The sequence below is a fragment of the Bombina bombina genome, chromosome 4, assembly GCF_027579735.1.
Source record: "Bombina bombina isolate aBomBom1 chromosome 4, aBomBom1.pri, whole genome shotgun sequence".
NCBI lineage: Eukaryota > Metazoa > Chordata > Amphibia > Anura > Bombinatoridae > Bombina > Bombina bombina.
Window position 1 is genome coordinate 339639591 of NC_069502.1, and position 23163 is coordinate 339662753.

At 34.6% G+C, this 23163-nt stretch overlaps 1 protein-coding gene across 2 annotated transcripts in view; it reads right to left on the reverse strand.

The window, feature by feature from the left end:
• Positions 1–17941: 17941 nt before the first annotated feature.
• Positions 17942–23163, reverse strand: part of SHOX2 (short stature homeobox 2) — an 11691-nt gene continuing 6469 nt past the window's right edge. Inside the window, exon 5 of one of the 2 annotated variants that reach the window (XM_053709019.1) lies at positions 17942–19668. In XM_053709019.1, the coding sequence (XP_053564994.1) occupies positions 19411–19668 (258 nt within the window). In that variant the 3' untranslated portion in view covers positions 17942–19410. Of the gene's footprint in view, positions 19705–23163 lie in introns of both variants that reach the window. The other variant, XM_053709018.1, reaches the window with a different exon arrangement.

Consider the following 23163-nt stretch of genomic DNA (forward strand, 5'->3'; position numbering starts at 1 on the left):
TAGGAACCTCAGATGTAATTTTCCTGATCTATTGCATACAATTTTCTCAGGTAAGCTAGCTAATTAATTAATTTCTAAATGATAGGAAAGACAATTGTATGAAAGTCAAAAAAATAAAAGAGCTGACTATGAAATTTGAAGTTTTAAAAATTAAAACCAAGTTCTTTTTATTTTTTTAAAAAATATAATATTGTCAAACTTGATTTATTTTTATTCCTGTGGTGGGAAAATGTATATGATTTTATAAATTTTACTTAAAAAATTATTATTATTATGTATCAGTATGGTATTTTAATTTTGAACTAAGATAGCACAATGGTATAGAAGTAGGTTTGTATTTTTCAACTTTAGTCCTCAGGGAACACTAACGGTACAGGTGAAATAATCAGCTGATCAGTAACCATGGGGACTAACCTGCTCTCACCTTTCAGCTGGTTATTTCACTTCTGCTCTATTTTAGGTATCATGAATATGGATGGATTGGAAAGTGGGTATAGTTTGACTTCCCCACCAATCGTGTGAATGTTTCTATCTCTAGCAGTCCCTTGTCTCTTCCTGTTGATTTGTCTCTTCCCCTCCCTTCCGGCTTCCCCATGATAAGTATTTATTCTATTCTGATTACAATATCTACCCTGCTCTTATGCTGATTATCACTCATTTGCAACTTTGAATTTTAAAAAAAAAACAACATAGCTGCAAAGATATATAGGCCATTACAAACTGGTATGCTCTCAAAGGACCAGTAAATACACTATAATTGCATAGTCAACAAATGCATAATAAAAACACAATAACACTTCATTTGAGTTTCCAAAAAGCAGTACATTTTTTCCGGCAAATATTAAAGTTTCTTTTTTTGTGACAGCCATCAGTGTGAACATAAAAAGACAATGCACAATTTGATTATGGAAGTAAATTAGAAATAGTTTTTTCAAGTGATACACTTGATTTTATTAAGGAGCCGAACACCCATGTCTATCGTGTGAGTATATATTATTCACCCCACATATGTCTGTGTATACTGCGTGATTATGACTCTTTCCATGTAGAATTACTGTCAATTTCCTTTGAATCAACTGAACTTACTGTAACTCCCCCTCTGTGGATCAGCGCCTCCAACTATCTGCACATTTTCAAGTCAGTCTGGGAGAAAACTGAGGGACGGCTGTGGTCACAGTTCCAGAGAGTAGTATTTATTCCTTCCATTGTGTTACCACTGTATTCTTTTAAAATGTCATACGCTATCTGAATTATGAAAGTTTAGTTTAGATTCCCCTTTAACATCAAAATGTTCAAGAAAGAATCCATAACACTGAGTAGAAATCAAAGTGTACATAATGTAAAATATTTAACAAGACCAACTCCAACTACACCTTTACCAAAGAGTGTCTGGAGGGGGAGCAAGTGGGGGTAAATACCCGCCTCCTTGGAAATTTGCTTTATATAAGCAGGCATAAGCGCCCACTTCACCAACTCTTTTGATATCAATAAATTAAGAAACACAAATCTTTAAATATATACAGCTCAAGTAAACATCATGCAACTCTCTCCTACAGCACATGTTGCTGATAATTGTTGTTGTTTTTTTACCCCATCCCTGGCACCAATGCCAGTACCTTTACATAGGAAGAAGATCCCACAATGCTTTATATTAAGGTCCATGACTTCCTAGTAAGTGCTGTGATTTTTTTCTTTTTATCTAACATTGTGTCTCTCCGTGTCTGCCTCTGTACCCTTCCTATAGATGTATTTTCTGCTATCAATTCCCTTCATTCCACATGGTTTGCCCACTTCCCTCTCACCTTTTACATCAAGAAACATGGTCAATCCATCCAAATTACCCATGTTGAGTTCAACTTGACACTTTTGTTTTACTTTCAGTTCCACGTAGGGGCACGCAACTTTATTGGACTTGTTTTACAGGATGCTGCACCTGTGACCTTTGGATAGGAGACTTTTCTTTATATAGATTTTATTAGGAGTAGCATATTATTAAATAGGATTCATTATTCAGGTTAGTTGTGATCTGTTCTTATACAGTTTATTAGATTTAATATATTGTTTCATTATTTTCTAGTCTATATATCTGCTTCACCTTTTCTTTGTGGCATATCTTTTTATTGACATTTTTTAGTTGTATGGTAAAATAACTATGTCATAACAATAGAATATGCTCATTAAAATGTTCTAGATTTATATATATGTATTTATTACTTATTAGCAATTAAGTATGGTGCTCCAGTTATCAAATGTCCAAGTGATGTATGGATAACAAGTCTGTTTGCCAATCTACTGCACCACAACTATTATTGTTCATGTTGTCCTTATATATTTATCTTAAACTAGGGAAGGGTCATGCACCCCAGTGTGAAGGTATCTTTCCATATAACTATATCTCAAATGTTCTTCCCCCCTTAATCATGCTGCCCCAAACACAGCCCTAGTAGATGTAGGTCAAACTACCCCCTGTATATTATACATATTTATAGATATACAGATAGAGCATGAAGTTTTAAAATGCAATTGGGTTTTTAATTATGCACTTGCTGATTATGCAGTTCTACTATATTAAATGGTCATTTAATAGGATTATAGCCAGACACTAAATAGCCAGAGCCTTTTCTTTCTGAATGTGATCCAATGCAGCCCTAATAGATACTTTGTTACAAGTTCTGATACATCTTACAAAAGTAACGGGGGGGGGGGGGCTTACTGTTCTCTGCCTTCCTCTTGCTTGGCCAACTGTCTCTCAATCTTCAACTGCCAAAGGTTCCAAAGAAAGAAAGCTTGCAAGTGTCAAACAAAGACAGGTAAACATCACACTAAGTGCTACACTGAACATTTCTGCCTACAAAATAAATCTTTGCATGTATCAGTTTTACTTGTGCAATGTTGCCTTTTTTCTTATGCAAAGCAAACCAGGGACAATTTCAAATCCCTCCTAAATATGTTTACCTGATCCCATTTGCTGTGGTCAAATAGAGGCCAGATGTAAGTCCTCTAAGCAATTACTTTGTAGAATATATCACAATGAGGCAAGCTGCAGTATACTTTAATACTAGGCCATGATAGTCAAGCATTTTTAATAATCCATATAAGTGCAGCATTTAGACATACAGGGCTAGATTACAAGTGGAGTACTAAATTATTGCGTTGCCGCAAACGGGCAAATGTGCCCGTTTGCTGAAGTGCAATATTTAACCCGCTATTACAAGTTGCCGGTTATTGCTACCGCAAGCTCGCGGTAGCAATTAGTGCTCTGAAAATTAACCAGAGATTAGATCTCTGGTGATTTTTCTAAAAGTGCCCCAAATGTAGTCAAAATAGAGGGCATTGTAATTTTTAATGTAGCATTTTTTTAAAAAATTAAAAAAAAACTGTACTAGGCAGGTTTTGGGGTCTAAAGTTTGTGGGAGTGCCTTTACATTGCAGTCTATGGAAACTATGTGTTCCCATAGACCGCAATGTAAATATTTATGTATTATATGACTATATACATATATATGTATGTCTTAATATGTGTATATACACATATTAACACATAAATATATATGTATATAATCATATACATATATTTAAAAATGCTGCCCATTGCTGCCCTACTTACCCTATTTGCTGCGCGAGGTTCTAATGCCATCTGTGATGGCATCAGAACGAGGCTCCCATAGGAGCCTATGGAAGCGCTCTCTCGTGCTTATATATTTATATATATTTTAATTTGTAATACCAACGCACATTATCGTGCGCTGGTATTACAAAGTGGAGCGCTAATATCTCTTGCTCACAAGTGATATTTAGCACTCCACTTGTAATCTGGCCCACAGTATTTATTTTTTGCCTAAGCAACCATAAAGTAAAAGTTGATTAAAGGTAAACTAAAACTACTACAGCAGTATCAGTTGTGAAATTTTCATTCATGCTCATTGGACTGTAGATATTTCCTGCTAATGTTTATTGAATAATAGATGGTATTTGCTCATTGGATGGATAGTTCTTGCTAATCTCCATTGGCTGATAGATGCTTCCTGCTAATGGTCATTGAATGATAGATATTTCTTCCTAATGCTCACTGGCTGATCAGTTGATCAGTGCTTCTTGGTAAAGATAGAGCATGCAGTTTTAAAGGGACGGTATACACCAATTTTCATATAACTGCATGTAATAGACACTACTATAAAGAATAATATGCACAGATACTGATATAATATCTGCATACACAAACAGGAGCAAGCTGGACTAGGTATACCTCGGTATTCTCCAAAAACTTTGGGGCTTGGTTAGGAGTCTGAAAATCAGAGCAATATTATTTAAAATTAAGCAAAACTATACATTTAAAAAAAAAAATTAAAAAAAAACTGTATGGGCTATATAAATGGATCCTCTACAAAATATTTATGCAAAGAAAAATTGAGTGTATAATGTCCCTTTAAGTGACTTTCCAATTTTGTTCCAGTCTTCCAATCTTTTTATGTGTACACTTTCCTGTGTTACCAGCTACTACTGAGCATGTACAAGAGTTTGTGATTGGCTGATGTCTGTCACATTATACAGAGGGCCAGCAAATTGAAGTAAATTTTGAAAATTGTCAGAAAAAAATCAAATCTACGGCTCATTTAAAATTCAGTTTCAGTGCTATTACATTGCCTTTTTATTCTGCACTTGATACTATATTTAATGGTCCTTAATGCTTGATGACTCAGAATATATATGCTCACTATACTGATTGGTCAAGTGATTTTTAATAAAATGTATACAAATAAAACTGCTGTATCAGTTTCAGCTTTCAAATCAACTTTTTGCTCTTTAATATGAATGATAAACTTTTTAAGTATAATGTCCCATTAAAGTGAATGTAAAGTTGAGCGTACTCGCTCACATCATAGGATAGAATTTAACAAATTAGTGACACTTTAGTGTATAAATATGTGTGTCAACAGGCAGTCAGGCTAATAGTATGGCGTGTAGCCGAGACACATCAGCCTGTTTAGCGGACACACCGATATTTTTTCAGTGCAACTTGTTCTAATGTTTTACTTGATAGAAACTTTTCAATAAATACTTGGTTTTATTAAAAAAAAAATCCTCGGACACCTTGTTTATTTGACATTGTTGGCCGACTCAGTCCAAGGATTACCCTGCTTGTTGAGCGTTCTTGAAATCCTATTGGCTAGAGTTACTCAGAAGGACATCATTGGGCATAAATAGGATTCATCATCCAATAGAATGAGAGTTGCATAAATCCTATTGGCTGATTTGAACAGTCAATAGGATTTTAGCAGCTCTAATTCCTACTAGCTGATTCAAATTTTTCAACCAATAGGAATGCAAGGGACACCATTTTGAAACGGCTCCCTTGAATTGAAGTGTACGGCGGCGACCATATGAAATAGATGCTCCGTGCCGAATGTCTTCAGGATGGACCTGTTCCGCACCACCGGGATCAAGTTGGATGATGATAGAAGAGGTCGCCTGGATGAAGACTTCTCGCCGCCTGGATGAGGACTTCGCTGCATGGATCAAGATAGAAGAGGCCGTCTGGATGAAGACTTCTCATCACCTGGATGAAGACAGAAAAGGCCGTCTGGATGAAGACTTCTCACCGCCTGGATGAAGATCGTTCAAGCAGGACTTCAAAAACTGTAAGTGGATCGTTGGGGGAGCTAAATGCCCTTTTAAAGGCAATTTCCATACAAATGCCCTTTTTAGGGCAATGGGTAGATTAGGTTTTTTAGATAGTTTCTTTTATTTTGTGGGTTTGGGGGGGGTGGGTTTGTAATGTTAGTGGGTCTTTTTTTTAAGGTAAAGAATTGTTTAACTTAGGGCAATGCCCTACAAAAGGCCCTTTTAAGGGCTATTAGTATCTTATTCTAGATTAGGTTTTTTAATGTTTTGTTTTTTTTAATGGGTATTAGAATAGGAATAATTTTTATTATTTTTAAAAATGTATTTGTTATTTTGTGTAATGTATTTTTTTTGTTTTGGGTGGATTTGTATACTTAGATTAGGGCTTGGGCAGCAAAAGAGCTAAATGCCCTTTTAAGGGCAATGCCCATACAAATGCCCTTTTCAGTGCAATGGGAAGATTAGGTTTTACTTTATTTTTATTTTGTGGGTTTGGGGGGTGGGGTTTTGCATACTGTTAGGGGGTGTTTTGTTTTGTTTTGTAGCAAAAAGCTGTTAATTTTAGGGCAATGCCCTACAAAAGGCCCTTTTAATGGCCCTTGGTAGTTTATCATAGATTAGGGTTTGTTTGTTTTTAAAGGGTATTAGAAAAGGAATAATTTTTATTGTTTTGTATAATTTCATTTGTTATTTTTTGTAATAGTAGTTTGTTTGTTTTTTTTGTAATTTTAGTGTTTTTTATTTTTTGTAATGTTAGGATTTAGTGTAAGGCAGGTTTGGTTTTATTTGACAGGTAAGTTTGTATTTATTTTAACTAGGTAGTTAGTTTATTTACTAACTAGTCTGCCTAGTTAAAATAAATATAAACTTACCTGTGAAATAACAATAAAACCTAAGTTAGCTACAATATAACTTTTAGGGTTTTTTTTTAGCTTCGGTTTTATTTCACAGGTAAGTATGTATTTAGTTTTAAATAGGAATTATTTAGTTAATAATTGTAAGCTTAATTTAGCTATAATTTAATTTTGTTAAAGTTAGGGGGTGTTAGGGTTAGGGTTACGGTTAGGGTTAGGGTTAGGCTTAGGGTTACGTTAGGGTTAGGTTTAGTGGTCAATATAGTTTAATTTAGGTTGTTGCGATGTGGGGGGCTGGCGGTTTAAGGGTTAATATGTTTATTTAGTGGTAGTGATGTGGGAGGCCAGAGGTTTAGGGGTTAATAGCTTTATTTAGTTGCGGCGATGTTGGGGAGCAGCGGAATAGGGGTTAATAGATTTATTATAGTGTGGGTGATGTTGGGCTGCAGGGTATAGGGGTTAATAACTTTAGTACAGTGGTGGCAATATCAGGGCGGCAGATTAGGGGTTAATAACTGTATGTAGGTGCCGGCAATGTTGGTGGGGGGCAGATTAGGGGTGTTTAGATGTGGGGTTTATGTTAGGGTGTTAGGTTTAAACGTAACATTTGTTTCCCCATAGACATCAATGGGACTGCATTACAGAGCTTTTCTTTCCGCAATCGCAGGTGTTAGTTTTTTTTCTGACCCGCTCTCCCTATTGATGTCCTATGGGAAAGAGTGCATGAGCACGTCAAAGCAGCACTAGAATTTTGTGCGGTATGGAGCTTAAAAGCACCATATCGCACGCACAAGCCAGCTGTTTAAAAACTTGTAATGGCTGCGCTATAGGGGGCTAAATAACGCAACTTTTGTTGCGTTTGTTAATTTCCCTATAGCGCGCATAACTCGTAATCTAACTGAAACCTTGGAATGAAGATAATTTGAAAAGAGTATTATGGAATGACGAATCCAAGTTTAAAAATTTGGGGTCTAATCATCGACAATATGTGAGAAGTGAAACATGGTTGAAGGTCTGTCTTGGTTTGGGGCTGAATTTCTGCCAGTGGTGTTGGCAATATTGTCCAAATTGAATACAGACAGGTTTTAATTCATCATACCATTTCTTCTGGAGAGCACCTGATTGGGAATGGTTTTATTTTTCAGCATGATAATGATCCAAACCCCTCTGCTAATGCTGTGAAATCATATTTGGAGAGAAAAACATTGACTCTCATGGACTGACCTCCACAGAGTCCAGACCTGAATATTATAGAGGCAGTATGGGTTCACCTGGCCAGAGAAAGAAACAAAAGAAAAACTAAATCTAAAGAAGAAATCTGGGGAGTGCTGATAGAAGCCAGGTATAATATACCAGAAGATTACTTCAGAAAACGTCAGGACAGTCTCCCCAAACGAGTTCAAGATGTGCTTAGTGCCAAGGGAGGTCACAATGAATACTGACTTTTTTGTGTTTTTTTATATTTTGTGTACATATTTCCTGTATTTTCTGTTTGTATCTTAATAAAGACACTGGTTTATATATTGCTATATATATATATTAATACACATAAAGTAAAAGAGGGAAAAAGTCACATTTTATGTTCATTATTTTGATATTTATTTACTGTGTTTAATTCCTTTGTTCAATCAAAAGATGTGTAGTGTTACTTGGGTTTGAACTCTCTCACCTCAATCATTACTGGTAATTAATAATCAATTAAAAATATATATAAAGAGAGAGAGAGAAAGAAGGAGAGAGAGAAAGAAAGAAAGGATACAGAACACTGTCCAAATACTAACACGGCTGTTGGTTTAGAGATGGAAACATCACCTCATTAAGAGAAGAGCGCTGTGCCGTGGGCAGCTGGAGGCACTGACTTTAGCAAGGAGCCACAGCACAGAAAAGGGTGAGTTTAGCAACCTTTTTTTTACTAAGTGATCACTGAAAGTCCACTTTATTTTTAGTGATGGCAAATCCTAGACTTTTTAAACCCAGATTTACCATCACTTTAATAACAGTCACCTAGATTTCAAGTTATGCGCTCTATAGGGAAATTAACGAACGCAACAAAAGTTGCGTTATTTCATCCTCTATAGCGCAGCCATTACAAGTTTTTAAACAGCCGGCTTGTGCACGCGATATGGTTGCGTTGAGCTCCATACCGCACACAATCCAAGCGCTGTTTTGACGTGCTCGTGCATACTTTTCCCATAGACATCAATGGGGAGAGCGTGTCAGAAAAAAGCCTAACACCTGCGATCGCGGAAAGAAAAGCTCCGTAACGCAGCCAAATTGATGTCAATGGGGGAAAAAAAATAACGTTTAAACCAAACACCCTAACATAAACCCCAAGTCTAAACACCCCTAATCTGCTGCCCCTGACATTGCCGACACCTACATAATGTTGTTAACCCCTAATCTGCCGCTCTCAATATCGCTGCTACCTAAATAAAGCTATTAACCCCTAGTCTGCCACTCCCAATATCGCCGCCACTATACTAAAGTTATAAAACCCTATTCCCCTGCACCCCAACATCGCCCACACTATAATAAATCTATTAACCCCTATTCCGCCACTCCCCGACATTGCCGCCACTTAATAAAGCTATTAACCCCTAAACCTCTGGCCTCCCACATCACTTCCACTAAATAAACCTATTAACCCCTAAACCGCCAGCCCCCCACATTGCAACAACCTAAATTAAACTATTAACCCCGGAACCTAACCCTAACCCTAATGTAGCATTAACCCTAAACCTAACTTTAACATAATTAAAATAGAGCTAAATTAAATTTACAATTATTAACTAAATAATACCTATTTAAAACTAAATACAAACTTACCTGTAAAATAAAACCTAAGCTAGCTACAATATAACTAATAGTTATATTGTAGCTAGCTTAGGTTTTATTTTTATTTCACAGGTAAGTTTGTATTTATTTTAACTAGGTAGACTAGTTAGTTAATAGTTATTAACTATTTACTAAATACATAGTTAAAATAAATACAAACTTACCTGTGAAATAAAATTAAAACCTAAGCTGCCTTACACAAAAACCTAATATTACAAAAAATAAAAAACACTAAAATTACAAAAAATTAAAAAAAAACTTTTGTGGGCCCTTAAGAGGGCTTTTTGTAGGGCATTGCCTAAAGTTAACAGCTCTTTTGCTACAAAACAAAACAAACAACCCTAACAGTATAAAAAACCCCACCCCCAAACCCACAAAATAAAAATAAAGTGAAACCTAATCTACCCATTGCCCTGAAAAGGGCATTTGTATGGGCATTGCCCTTAAAAGGGCATTCAGCTCTTTTATGAAATGCCCAAGCCCTAATCTAAAAATAAAACCCCACCCCAAAATGAAAAAATACATTACACAAAATAACAAGCAAATTATAAAAAATAATAAAAATTATATCTATTCTAATACCCTTTTTTAAAAAAATAAAAAAAACACCCCAAAATAAAAAACCTAATCTAGAATAAACTACCAATAGCCCTTAAAAGGGCCTTTTGTAGGGCATTGCCCTAAATTAAACAGCTCTAAAAAAAAAATTACCTGAAAAAAAATACAAAGACCCACTAACATTACAAACCCCCACCACCCCAAACTCACAAAATAAAAAAAACTATCTAAAAAACCTAAGCTACTCATTGCCCTGAAAAGGGCATTTGTATGGGCATTGCCCTTAAAAGGGTATTTAGCTCTTTTGCATTACCCTTAAAATGGCATTTAGCTCTTTTACGAAAAGCTCAGGCCCTAAACTAAAAAAAAAAAAACACCCAAAAAAGTTTAAAAAATCCTAAAACTAACCAACGAAGATCCACTCACAGTTGCTGAAGTCCCGCTTTAATGATTTTCATCCCGGCGGCTCCATCTTCATCCAGACGGCTCTATCCTCATCCAGGCGGCATCTTCTATCTTCATGCCGACGGCGTCTTCTATCTTCCTCCTCACAGCGAGGAGCGGGTCCATCCTGAAGACATCCGGCGATGAGCATCCTCTTCATACAGTCACCGCCGTATACTGAATCTTCAATGCAAGGTACACAATTCAAAATGGCGCCTCTTGCATTCCTATTGGCTGATTTGATTTTGGAAATTCAAATCAGAAAGTAGGATTAGAGCTACTGAAATCCTATTGGCTGTTCAAATCAGCCAATAGGATGAGAGCTACTGAAATTCTATTGGCTATTCAAATCATCCTTTGTATTTTTTTTTACAGGTAAAAGAGCTGTTTAACCTAGAGCAATGCCCTACAAAAGGCCCTTTTAAGGGATATTGGTAGTTTATTGTAGGCTAGGTTTTTTTTTTATTTTGGGTGGGCTTTTTTATTTTTATAGGGCTATTAGATTAGGTGTAATTCTTTTTTATTTTTGAGAATTTCGTTTGTTATTTTTTGTAATTTAATGTTTGTTATTTTTTATAATTTGGGCTTTTTTATTTTTTGTAATTAGATACTTTGTAATTTTTAGAGTAGTGTTAGGATTTTTTAATGTGTATTTTAGTTTTATTTAATTGGTAGTTAGTGTAATTTTAGTTTAATAGTTATATTAGTTTAATTGTTAGTTTAAACTTAGTTTTCTTAATTGGACAGGTAAATTTAAATTTAATTTAAGATAGGAAAATTGTAATTTTCATATAAAGTTAGGGGGCGTCAGGTTTAGGGGTTACCAGTTTAAATTAGTTTAATGCGATGTGGGTGGCTTTCGGTTTAGGGGTTAATAGTTTAATTTAGTATATTTCGTTGTGAGGGGCTTGCAGTTTAGGGGTTAATAGGTTTATTATAGTGGCGGCGGTGTAAGGCTTAATAACTTTAGTATAGTGGAGGCGATGTGGGGGGATGGCATATTAGGAGTTAATAATATTTAAATAGTGTTTGTGGTGTGGGAGGGCGGCGGTGTAGGGGTTAATAACTTTAGTATAGTGTTGACGATGTCGGGAGCGGCGGAGTAGGGGTCAATAAATGTTATTAGTGGCGGCGATGTCGGGAACGGCAGATTAGGGGTTAATAACCTTAATATAGTGTTTGAGATGCGAGAGGGCCTCGGTTTAGGGGTTAATAGGTAGTTTATGGGTGTTAGTGTACTTTGTAACACTTTAGTTATGAGTTTTATGGTTTTATGTAACAGTTTTGTTGCATAAAACTCATAACTACTGCTCTCAGATGGCGAAACAGATCTTGTCGGTATAGGCTGAAACGCAAGCATTTTAACCTCACCGCAAAACTCGTAATGGCAGCGCTTTGGAAGTAATTTTTACGTGTGCGGGACTGACGTTGCGTTACAGGCTAAAAGGCTTGCGTTATAGCTATACCGACAAGACTCGTAATGGCTGCTTTGCTGTTTTAACGCTGAAATGACCATTTTTTCAGCATTAAAACACAAACGCACATCTTGTAATCTAGGTGAGTGTAAGGCTTAAAGGGACACTAAACCCACATTCTTTCTTTAATGATTCAGATAGAGCATGCAATTTTATCAATTTTCCTCGTTCTTTTGCTATCTTTATTTAAAAAGCAGGAATATAAAGCTTAATTTGTTCAGAAACTGGGTAATGCTTGCTTATTGGTTTGCTAAATGTTGCCACCAATAAGCAAGCGCTATCCAGGGTACTGAACCTAAAATGGGCTGACTCTTGAGCTTTACATTCCTGCTTTTTAAATAAAGATAGCAAGAGAACAAAGAAAAATGTATAGTAGTTGTAAATTAGAAAGTTGCTTAAAATTGCATGCTCTAGCTGAATTATGAAATAAAAAAAAATTGGATTTAGTATCTCTTTAAGTTAACCCCTTCCCGCCATTAGGACTTTCCATGCTGTCCTAACTGTGGTGGGCTTTAACGATATTAGGACGGCATGGAACGTCCTAGCCGTTTGGCTGTCCTGAAACAATAGTTGCTTCCTAAATGGGATCGCTGGGTGGAGAGCGTGCCTAGCATCATAGGCGCTCCCCCCTGACCCAATTCCATCATTGAAATCACGTGATTGCATGAACTTTCACATGATTTAAATTTTTACTCATTTGTTTACATCGGAACTTTGTTCCAATGTAGACAAATGCGTCCCAGCAGGAAGGGGTTAATAGCAGAACAGAGGCTTGTGGATATGTTTTATTGTGGTTATTAGCTCAGAGGGAGGACCTGCCTCATGTAGAGAATGACACTGGATCTATGTAATAACGATACTTGCTTTGACTCAGATTATTTTTGTTTGACCTATCTACATTGGTTTACTTCTACCTTGTGGCTGAGGTTAACTATTTATACCATAACAAGACAGACAGAATGAAAAGGGATTTACAGGACATTGTGCAAGGAACTGTGACTGGATTGTGATATTGCTGCAAAATGCCTTTTGCATTTCCAATTGAAAGTAATGAAAAGCGTGATTTATAGTGACCTGTAGCAATAATGCTTTGCTTGTTTTATTTCCCACCATCATTTTCACTGCATACATACTACAACTGATAGCAATAGGGATGCCAACGCAATTATATAGCGCTTGTATTGCTATTTAATTTGTTTGTATAGTGATCTGTATGTTAAATGTCTCTTGAAAAACGTACAACAGTTTAGGTTTCTAAAGGAACTAATATTTACCAATTTCAGAAGGCTAAAGCTCATCCATATATAGAGCATTATTTATCAAGCCCAAGGAGAATTTTCCAGGTAATTCTCCTATGGTGTCTCCTCAGCTCACCTGTGTGTTTCTGCACATGGTTTTGCCCATGGTTTTGCAATACTCCATGGGCGTGCTTAGGGCTTGTAAAGATGCATTTCTACAGCAATATTTATACAGAACCACTAGTAGCTTTGTTAACACCCCTTTTCAATAGATCTGTTTTCATTGTTTTGCAATTCTATTTTTGCTCTTCTTTTTATATATTATTTTTGCTCCCAAATAAATATTATTTTTGTGACTTTATATATATATAGATATATATATATATATATATATATATATATATATATATATATATATATATATATATATATATATTTTGCACTCCAATATATATATTTTGCTCTCTAATAAACATTTGTTATTGCGCTTCGTTCTATATTATTTTTGTACCTTGCTGAGTCCTTTCTTTTCTAACATTGCTTCTACAACTGGTATAGAATATATTTCTAAAGCTGTTCTCCACAGTAGTTATGGAGAACTTTATTGCACGCATTTGCAGGAGAAATTTCAGTCCACTATAGGAGCAAAGAAATGACAAAATTATAACTAGTCAATTTAACGAGGAGTACTACAGGAAATACAACTAAAACAATCTAATATTAGCCTTTTTTAGCTCACCTATTCGCCAAGGAGAACAGGAACAGAGTAGGAGAATTTTACAGTCAAACTTGCCCAATTTTAGGCACATTTTTGAATTATAAATAGAGGCATTTATGTGTGTGCGTATTTTTAGGCGCAAATATAGAGAATAGCAGTAATAAATCTTGCCTATAATCATAGTACCTTAATGGAACTGATAAAAGAGCTTTAATGCATTACTTTAGAGCAAGGTTTACAGTGTTCGTTTTCAAAAATGATTGTTTTAAAATATTTTCCTTACAGATCCCATCCCTCTGATTATTATTCACTTATAGAAGGCAGGGATGAAACAGCCAATTAAATGCCAGATTACAATTGGAGCGTAAATTGCACGCGCTCCACTCATAATACCAGAGCATGCAAATGTGCACTGGTATAACTAGTTTAGTGCAATGCGAACGTGAACTCACATTCGCATTGCATGAAAGCTTTGCACTCACGAGAGAGCTCTTCCATAGGCTCCAATGGGAGTCTCGTTCTCATGCTGATAGTCACGGCAGAGCATATAGTGCAGCGAAGGGGGTAAGTCGAGCAGCAATGGGCAGCAAAGTTTAAATATATATGTACTGTATATGAATATTAACATATAAATATATATGTACTGTATATGAATATTAACATATAAATATATATGTACTGTATATGAATATTAACATATAAATATATATGTACTGTATATGAATATTAACATATAAATATATATGTACTGTATATGAATATTAACATATAAATATATATGTACTGTATATGAATATTAACATATAAATATATATGTACTGTATATGAATATTAACATATAAATATATATGTACTGTATATGAATATTAACATATAAATATATATGTATATACGCATATACATATATATTTATAGTAACAAAGTCCCCATAGACCTTAATGTAAAGGCAGTTTACAGTGCCTTTTTTTTTCTAACACCCCACATCCACTCTCTTTAACCCCTTAAATTACCTTGTGCAGTTATATTTTTTAATAAAAAGGAACAATATTCTTTGGGGGACATTTTTAAAAGTAACCAGAGGTGTGATCTCTGGTTCATTTTTGGAGTGCTAATTGCTACCATGAGCTTGCAGTAGCATTAACCAGCCACTTGTAATGGCTGGCTATTTAGCGTGTGCTGGTAAACGGGAAAATGTACCCATTTAAGGACGCACGTTAAATTAGTGCTCCACTTGTAATCTAGCCCTAAAGCAATAGCACATGGAGATCCATTTTTTCTTCACTTAGAGGGCTGGTGAATAAATTTCATAAACTCTAAATAAAAGGTGATTCTAAAAACTTGGAAAAGTCCCTGTGAGTGCTTTTCATGCAGTGATTATTAACTATTATTTGCAGCACCCCGGGCAAAGGATATCAGTCATCAGGAGTGCTAAGTTTTTCACTTTTGTTTATATATATATATATATATATATAAAATATATATATACTGTATATGCCAGTTTTTGCATGGCAGTGTGGTACAACGAGGTACCAGTGTCATTCCTACGATTTGCTGCTTAAGTGGGCATGTGCTTGCTGAAGATTAAAGTGGCATTCTGATGTGACAAATGCATAACTTCACAAATTTTGCAATATATTTAAATCCCTTCGAATGGGTTAAACACATAATTAAAGACCCGCTCAGGACCCAAACAAGAACACAGCAGTCAGCAAGTCAGGAAAAGCAATATTAGAGGCAGTTTCCTAGTTGCAATTCTTTAACCCGTAAAGAAAAAATGTACCTGTATGTTGAACCCCACTGGGGAAGTTAAAAGGACAGTCAATTAAAAATTAAACTCTCATGATTTAGATAGGGCATGCAATTTTAAACAACTTTCCAATTTACTTTTATCATCAAATTTGCTTTGTTTTCTTTGTATTTGTTTAAAACTAAACCTAGGTAGGCCCATAAACTGATTTCTAAGCCATTGAAGGCCGCCTCTTATCTTTTATCTGCATATTGACAGTTTTTCAAAGTTAGACAGTGCTAGTTAATGTGTGTCAAATAGATAAACAATGTGCTCATTTTCGTGGAGTTATTAAAAAGTCAGCCCTGATTTGCTAAAATGCAAGTCTGTCAAAAGAACTGAGATAAGGGGCAGTTTGCAGAAGCTTAGATACAAGGTATTAACAGAGGTAAAACATGTATTAATATAACTGTGTTGGTTATGCAAAACTGGGGAATGGGTAATAAAGGGATTATCTATCTTTTTAAACAATAAACATAGTCAAGTAGATTGCCCCTTTAAAGCTATAGTTAGCTAGGTTCAGTAATGTAAATATGACCTGCTTTAACACCAGTGCCTGTAATTTTTGCATCAGAATCTTCCTTTAACACTGCTATTATAGGATTCAAAATAAAATAATCCTTCCTGTATCAGACACCTATAGTATTTCACTTGGAGGAACAATGCACTGGAGAACCCCAGCTGCTTGTTGTCAAGGAGGATTATGGATGTACAGCTCGGCATCTATGAGCTCTTCTGTGAGAAGATCATACAATAACAGTGGTCTGCACACACATTATTTAGATAAGCAGTTAAACTTCAGTATTCTCCCTTGCTCCTCTTGATGAGGAAGAGTAAGGGATGAAGGTTTTACAGATATGAGTGGTTCATGTAGTAAGACTTATAACTGGCTCTATTGTCCCTGTCTTCTAAGTATTAAAAAAAAAAAAAGCTGTTGAAATTAAACCTGCAAAGAAAGAGGTGTTTTAAAGTACATGTATACAAGAAGGAAGTACACAACTTTTGTTTTTAGAAAGCACATTCATTCTTTAACATGTATACCTTGACTTCAGTGCATTTAAAGGGATATTAAACAGTGCTCCTTTGGTAAAAAAAAAAAAACAATATGTTACAGGGATACTAAACCCAATTATTTTCTTTCATGATTCAGGTAGAGCATTCAATTTTAAGCAACTTTCTAATTTACTCCTATTATTAATGTTTATTTGTTCTCCTGCTATCTTTAGCGCTTGCTTATTGGTGGCTACATTTAGCCACAAATAAGCAAGTGTAACCCAGTTTCTGAATGAAAAATAAGCCGGCTTTACATTCCTGCTTTTTTAATAAAGATAGCAAGAGATTGAAGAAAATGGATAATAGGAGTAAATTAGAAAGTTGCTTAAAATTGCATGCTCTACCTGAATCATTAAAGAAAAAAATGGGGTTAGTATCCGTTTAAATCAAAGTAAACATAACAAGAAATACACTGTGTAAGAAATTGCAAACAACTTTTCTTGCAAAATTAGCACTTAGAACTTCTCACTGTAGCCCCTGCCAAATCTGCATCCCAGTTATCTAGTCACTTAATACTGAACCAACTCTAGAAGTTTTATGACATCAAGCTAGATAAGCTTCCTGTAGAGACCACAGCCTCCTTGCAGGGCTGTGACATGAAGTAATGGACACTGCATAAATTAAGTTTAAAAAATAAATAAAAGGTAAAATCCATTTAAATAGATGAATAATACATATTGGAATAATTTATATTAAGTATTTACCACTGCTTAGTGCGTTTTTATTACAACAATAAAACAGTCTGTTTAATATCCTTTTAAATTAACGTACCAATTCCATGTGTCTTTAAATTAAACAATAATACATTGTCTTATGCTTGTACTTTATATATCTGTGTTGCTAATTATAGTGAAATGAAATGTGGTTGAAAAATGTCTAATATTTATAAATTAAAATGAATAACTAGTTAATGAAAAACAACAATAAAGCTACTTTTAAGTGTTGGATCATTTTTAGCTAATTTCAGCTTTTTTAACTTTAAAATTGTTTCAAATGAATTATTAATAAATAAAAATAAAGATTTTTACTATTCCTGTTGAATTTCAGTCTCTTAGTTTTTTCAATTCATTACATTATTTTAAAATCCTGGATTAGGATTATAATTTGGTGACTCTTCTACTGACCTATGAATTATTAAGTACTCACTTAACAATGCAGCAAATCAGATATCTTAACTGAAAACATTACAATTTATATTAAATTAAATATAATTCAAACTTCAACATATATCAGTTATTACAAAAAAGTATACATTGGTGTTAGACAGATCTGCAATTATATTAGAAAAAAAACACACTATAAAATGTTTTAAATAAACAGTACCAAATCCTTAAAAGCAGAAAATAAAATGATTTTCTTGATTATCACCTTTTATATTTAAAATTATGTTGCCAAAATTGGATTAACAAAGATGAAATAAACCTGAGTGATTTTAAAATAGTCTGTACCAACATCAAATGTAATTCAAAAATAACATACAAAGTGTTGTAAAATAACTTAAAGCACACTGGGAAAAATATGATATAATATATAAATAACTTGTTTTCATGGAGAACAAATACGTACAAATTTCACCCAGTAAAGTTCATTTATAGAAGAGCTTATTTTCCTTTGTCTTCTTTAGTGTCCAAAAAAAAAATCCATATCGGGTTTTCTCGCAAATTGCGATATCAAGTTCCATTTTAGGGTACCCCACATTAAATATCTATATGTATTCAAAATAAATGTCACAAGATACTTGAATAGAATACACCTTTTATGAAATTAAAATGCAAATGCTAACTATAAATTCACAATGTAACCAAAATAAACTTTGTTCATGTGTATTAACAAATTTTACATGTAGCCATATATAGGCTAGCATGAGATGTGCATTAAATATCATCTTTAATACAGTACACTCCTGATTAAGGTAAACAGGACATGAATCCTTCATTACTCTGAATATTAGATGTGAATTTCTAAGAAAGATTTTGGGGCATTTGACATCTTATTTTATTTTTTGTTGGTGATGTTTTTGGTTGTCCAAGAAATGTAAATATATAGGCATCAATCTCTTGTCTTTTGTGTCCTAATTAAATTGAGGATGAAGTGCAAGTGGGTCAAAAAACATCATCAATTAAATGGTAAGAACATGCGAACAATTAATCTGCTTTAGGGTCTGCAACTAAAAATCTGCAGATAAATTGTCCTTAATTTGTTTATTTTTATACTAGTCATTCTTCCATAAATATGGGAGATTCCATAAGATAAGATATAAGGAGGCCCGCCTCACTTGTCAAATTCCTTGTATTAAAGTGAACTTTGCACAAAAGGATCAGTGTCAAAACCTGTGAACGTCCTCGTTTCCCTCCCTCTTCATCATCTCCGAACCATTTTGTCCTTTTGCTCTTTTCTTTTATGTTCAACAGGAACAAAAAAAGTGGTGTGCTCCCCTCCCTCCCACTTTTCGCTCACACACATTAGTATAAAATCCCCCAATCCCCTGATGTTTTAAGAAATATATTTAATACTTTGTCTCTGTGGTTTGTCCTTTATTAAAGGGAGTCATAGCTCTAGTTGTCCCATAAAGAATTAGATTCTTTCATATGTGATGATACCTTTTAGTTGACCAAAGTGTTGTTTGTAGGATCTTCTGGTGCATAAGCTTTCACAACTCATAAAAAGTACGAGAAGCATCCTATTCCTTTATCTTTTTGGATCCTTAAAATGGTTTGTAAAGTGAAAATATTTTGGTTGAGTTTTAGACTCCAGATTATAAATAAGGATAACGGGGTAAAGAAAATGTCTGAAGGGTTCTGCTGGCTGAGGGAGCCAGCGGTGCCAGTCACAGTCCCAGCGCAGCAGCATGTTTTTTGGCCTTCAGTCTGAGATCTGCAATGCTAGAGTTCTTGCTTGTGGTTTTGGCAGCTGCAGCAGCAGCTACCACAGACGCAGCTGTTGCCGTCTCTGCCGCCAGTGTTGCCAAAGGGAGACCAAATGGTGGAGCCGGGAACATCATGTAGGGAGCATGTGCTGTCAGGTGAGGGTGCAGGTGATGATGCGCATGCGCCACAGCACTGTCCAACTGTAATTGTGCCTGGACCTGGAAGGACAAGGATGGCACGTTGCAATGACTATCCTAAAAATAGCATTGTAGTCAAACAACAGCCACAAAAAAAAAGAAAAAAAGAAAAAAAAAAAAGCATTAAAACAACCTAAAGGAAAAATCGAAAAGGGCTACACAGCAGTGATTTTTTTTTCCTGGGGTGTCCAACTAAACTCCTTGATAACTTCTAACAGGCCAGAATGTAAAGATTTCTTTGTTTGAGTGCAAGTTATCTTAAAGGGACAGTATACTATAAAATTGTTTTCCCTTAATGTGTTTCCAATTACTTTTTTTACCAGCTGCAGAGTATAAAATGTATGATATTTGCATTTTTAAGGCTTATTTGTGTATATGAATGAGCTGATTTTGTGTTTTGACGCCACAACCTAATAAAATGGGTTGAGCTTGTAGGCATAATCAGATCTCATTACTTTATCACATTGTGTAAATATACCTGCTTCTTTATGCTTCTTTATCTTATATCTGTCCATAAACCCATCACCAATACTTGGAGAGAACAATAGAAAATTAACATTTTATTACCTTATCTCTTCTATAACCCACTGGGAGTGTAATTTCTTCTACTGGCTGTGATAATACAGCTTGGCCTCTTGGCCAAAAACTTTCAGGATGGGTGGGGATACCACAGGCTAAATAAACTAATTCAAATGCCAATATAAGGTTAATGGAAATACTTATAAACAATTTAATACACTCCAGCAGGTAAAGTGGATCATTGGGAACAAATTAAAGGGGAGACATTTTTTGAGTAAACTGTCCCTTTAATCAAAATGACTGGGGTTAACTTTGCCTTGATCCTCATATCCTGGCCTGCTTGTGTTCTTCAAGGACTGGAGATGTTCACTCCCACCCATTGCAACCAGAGGAACCAGCTAAATAGATTTTGATGGCAGATAAGAACCAAAAGACTCAGTAAATCTGCCAAGCGTAGACATTCAAACTGAGGCCAATACTGAGACTGTTCTGCCATGGTCTTAATTGACTGAAATACTTAAATCCTACAGTGCCAAAGAAATGTTCATAATCAACGATGCCCTTTATTCTGTCTAAAAATGTGCAGACCTCTTTTAATGATCCAGGATTTTGTATCTATACTGTATTTTTAAATTCCTCTATTGCACCTATATATCACTTCTACTGGAATTTTTTTCCATGCAGCTGCTATCCTTTTCTAAAGTAATGCTTCTGAATCTACTTCCTTTTTTACTACAATTCCTAATCACTGATTTTTGTAAGTAAACTTACTCCCAATTTTCATGAGTGTATCTTATATTGTGCAAAATCAATGTTTCATCCTTTTGAAACAAATTTAAAATAATCGCTAATGGGACTCGGTGAGGGGGTCTCATAACCCTGTCAGTAGTAGATGATTGCCATAACATTGCCAACCACCTACCTAATGTATGTACCATATGGGAGATAGTGACTCCAAAATATTCCCATGTCCACTAAAGACACCCTACAACAAACCCTACAACAAACCCACATAACCCACATAATACATTGCATGTTAAATATGGGATTACCCTCTTTCAAATGAGGGTTCACATGCCCCTCTAGGTAGATGGAGATTGCCATATAAATTATAATCACCTGTTTACTAGGGAATTATGAGGGTGCTCTAGCAAGCTCATTTGCAGTAAAATAGAACGAATGACCATTCTTTTCAAAGATGAGATTCCCTTTTTTTTAAATAAGGGGTCACATTCTTAGGTGGCTATGATGTGTATACTGTGGCAATATCATATAGAATAAAATCATACACAATACATTAGTGGGACAATTGAGACAACTTATATAAAAAGCAGTAATGCTCTTCTTTTTGATAAGTGGTGTTGTGTATATCTAACTTCCTAGTAATTGTCATAGCGCTAGCAGATACCTCACAGAATAGGTCTAGTTTGGGAGTTCTGGTGGTAGAGATGCACTTATTTTCCCCTCACCATACAGATATATATCATAAGACCAAATTAGAAACAGAGGTGTCCAACCACTGAAATAAGGGGTTACTTACAGCTGTCAAGTGACTGTCACTGTAATAATATTCTCCTGACAGCAACCAAATGAGAGTACTGTGTGAGTGTAGAAATAGAAGATGCTTTGTGTTTTTCCCCATAAATTCCAACTGTCCTGGCTAATTTTTATCTGGAGACAGTTACCTGAGCCTATTAATGGTAGTTTTAAAAACTGTATGTTTAATTTACATCAGCCAAAGCACAATGTGCCTACATTCAAAATATTGTTTTGGTGTCATTGTTTATAAAATAAACATGTATGAGTTTGTTTTTGTTGCTGTTTTTTCCCCCTTTTTAACCTTAAGTCTTAAACTTCAACTTATATGTGTTGCCTAAAGTCTGCAGATAAGGTGTTCTCTTCTAATTCAAATCTCTGAATTTAGCTTTAAACTTGACTAGATTTTATAAGTCGTTACTTGTGGATAGCAGGCTTTACAGTTTTTCTTTTCTAATAGCAAATCTGCTGTTTTTGTTTAATAACCTACTTGTACCAACATTACAACTGACCTGCTTTTAAAAAAAAATGCTGCTGCTTAATTTGGTTTATAGTCAATGCTATGAATAGATTCCTTTGTGAAATTCTAAGCTGGGTGATTTTGGTGCAAAGATTTTATGTTTGGTTAAATTGATTTAAAATAATTTTTACTACACTAAGAGAATTTGGACATGGGCAGGATCTGGGTCTGTCCTCTCTCTGAAATGTAGTTTTCAAAAATAGATAATATTTTTACAGCTAAGATATTTCCTATTTATTTTTTGCATAAATTGCAAGATAGTGCAAAGTGGAAAAAAGAAAAAAACAATATTTAAATGTTCAATTGGAAATTTTATTGTATAACATAGGTATAAAATCTTTATTATTGATGCATTAGAAAGGTAAACTGATACTAAATCTGAAACCATAAAATGTAAGTTTTAAATATGAATTTCATGTTGTTTACTGTGTGCTCTATAGAAAATTGCACAAAAGTGTATTTTTTTTATTTTATTATTATTTTTAGTTTGTATTTGTTTTTCTAATGTATAAGATTGCATTTTCCCCTTTAAGGTAATTTACCAAATGAAAACTTAAGCACTTGGGTCTTTCTTATTTTATTTTATTTTATTTTAAATATGCCATAACTAGACTTTCTTTTTATTTTATTTTTATTTATTTATTTTTTGGTGGGGGGATTTTATGAATATGCAGACTGCACCTGTTTACCAAAAAAACCTTAAATGTTGTCATTATCAACCAATGAGCTCCTAATACATAAGGATGAGATATGCACAAACATATTTTCTGTTATGTTAAATGTCAATTTAAACAGACACTTATGGCTTCTTTTTTTTGCTTTTTTTTTTTTTAGAGAAATTGACTCTATTTGTATAGCTTATGGGATCCCACTAATAAGTATTTAAAATCAGCTACATTTTAAAATAAATTGTGTATGGTGTATTTTGGTAAAAATAAGCA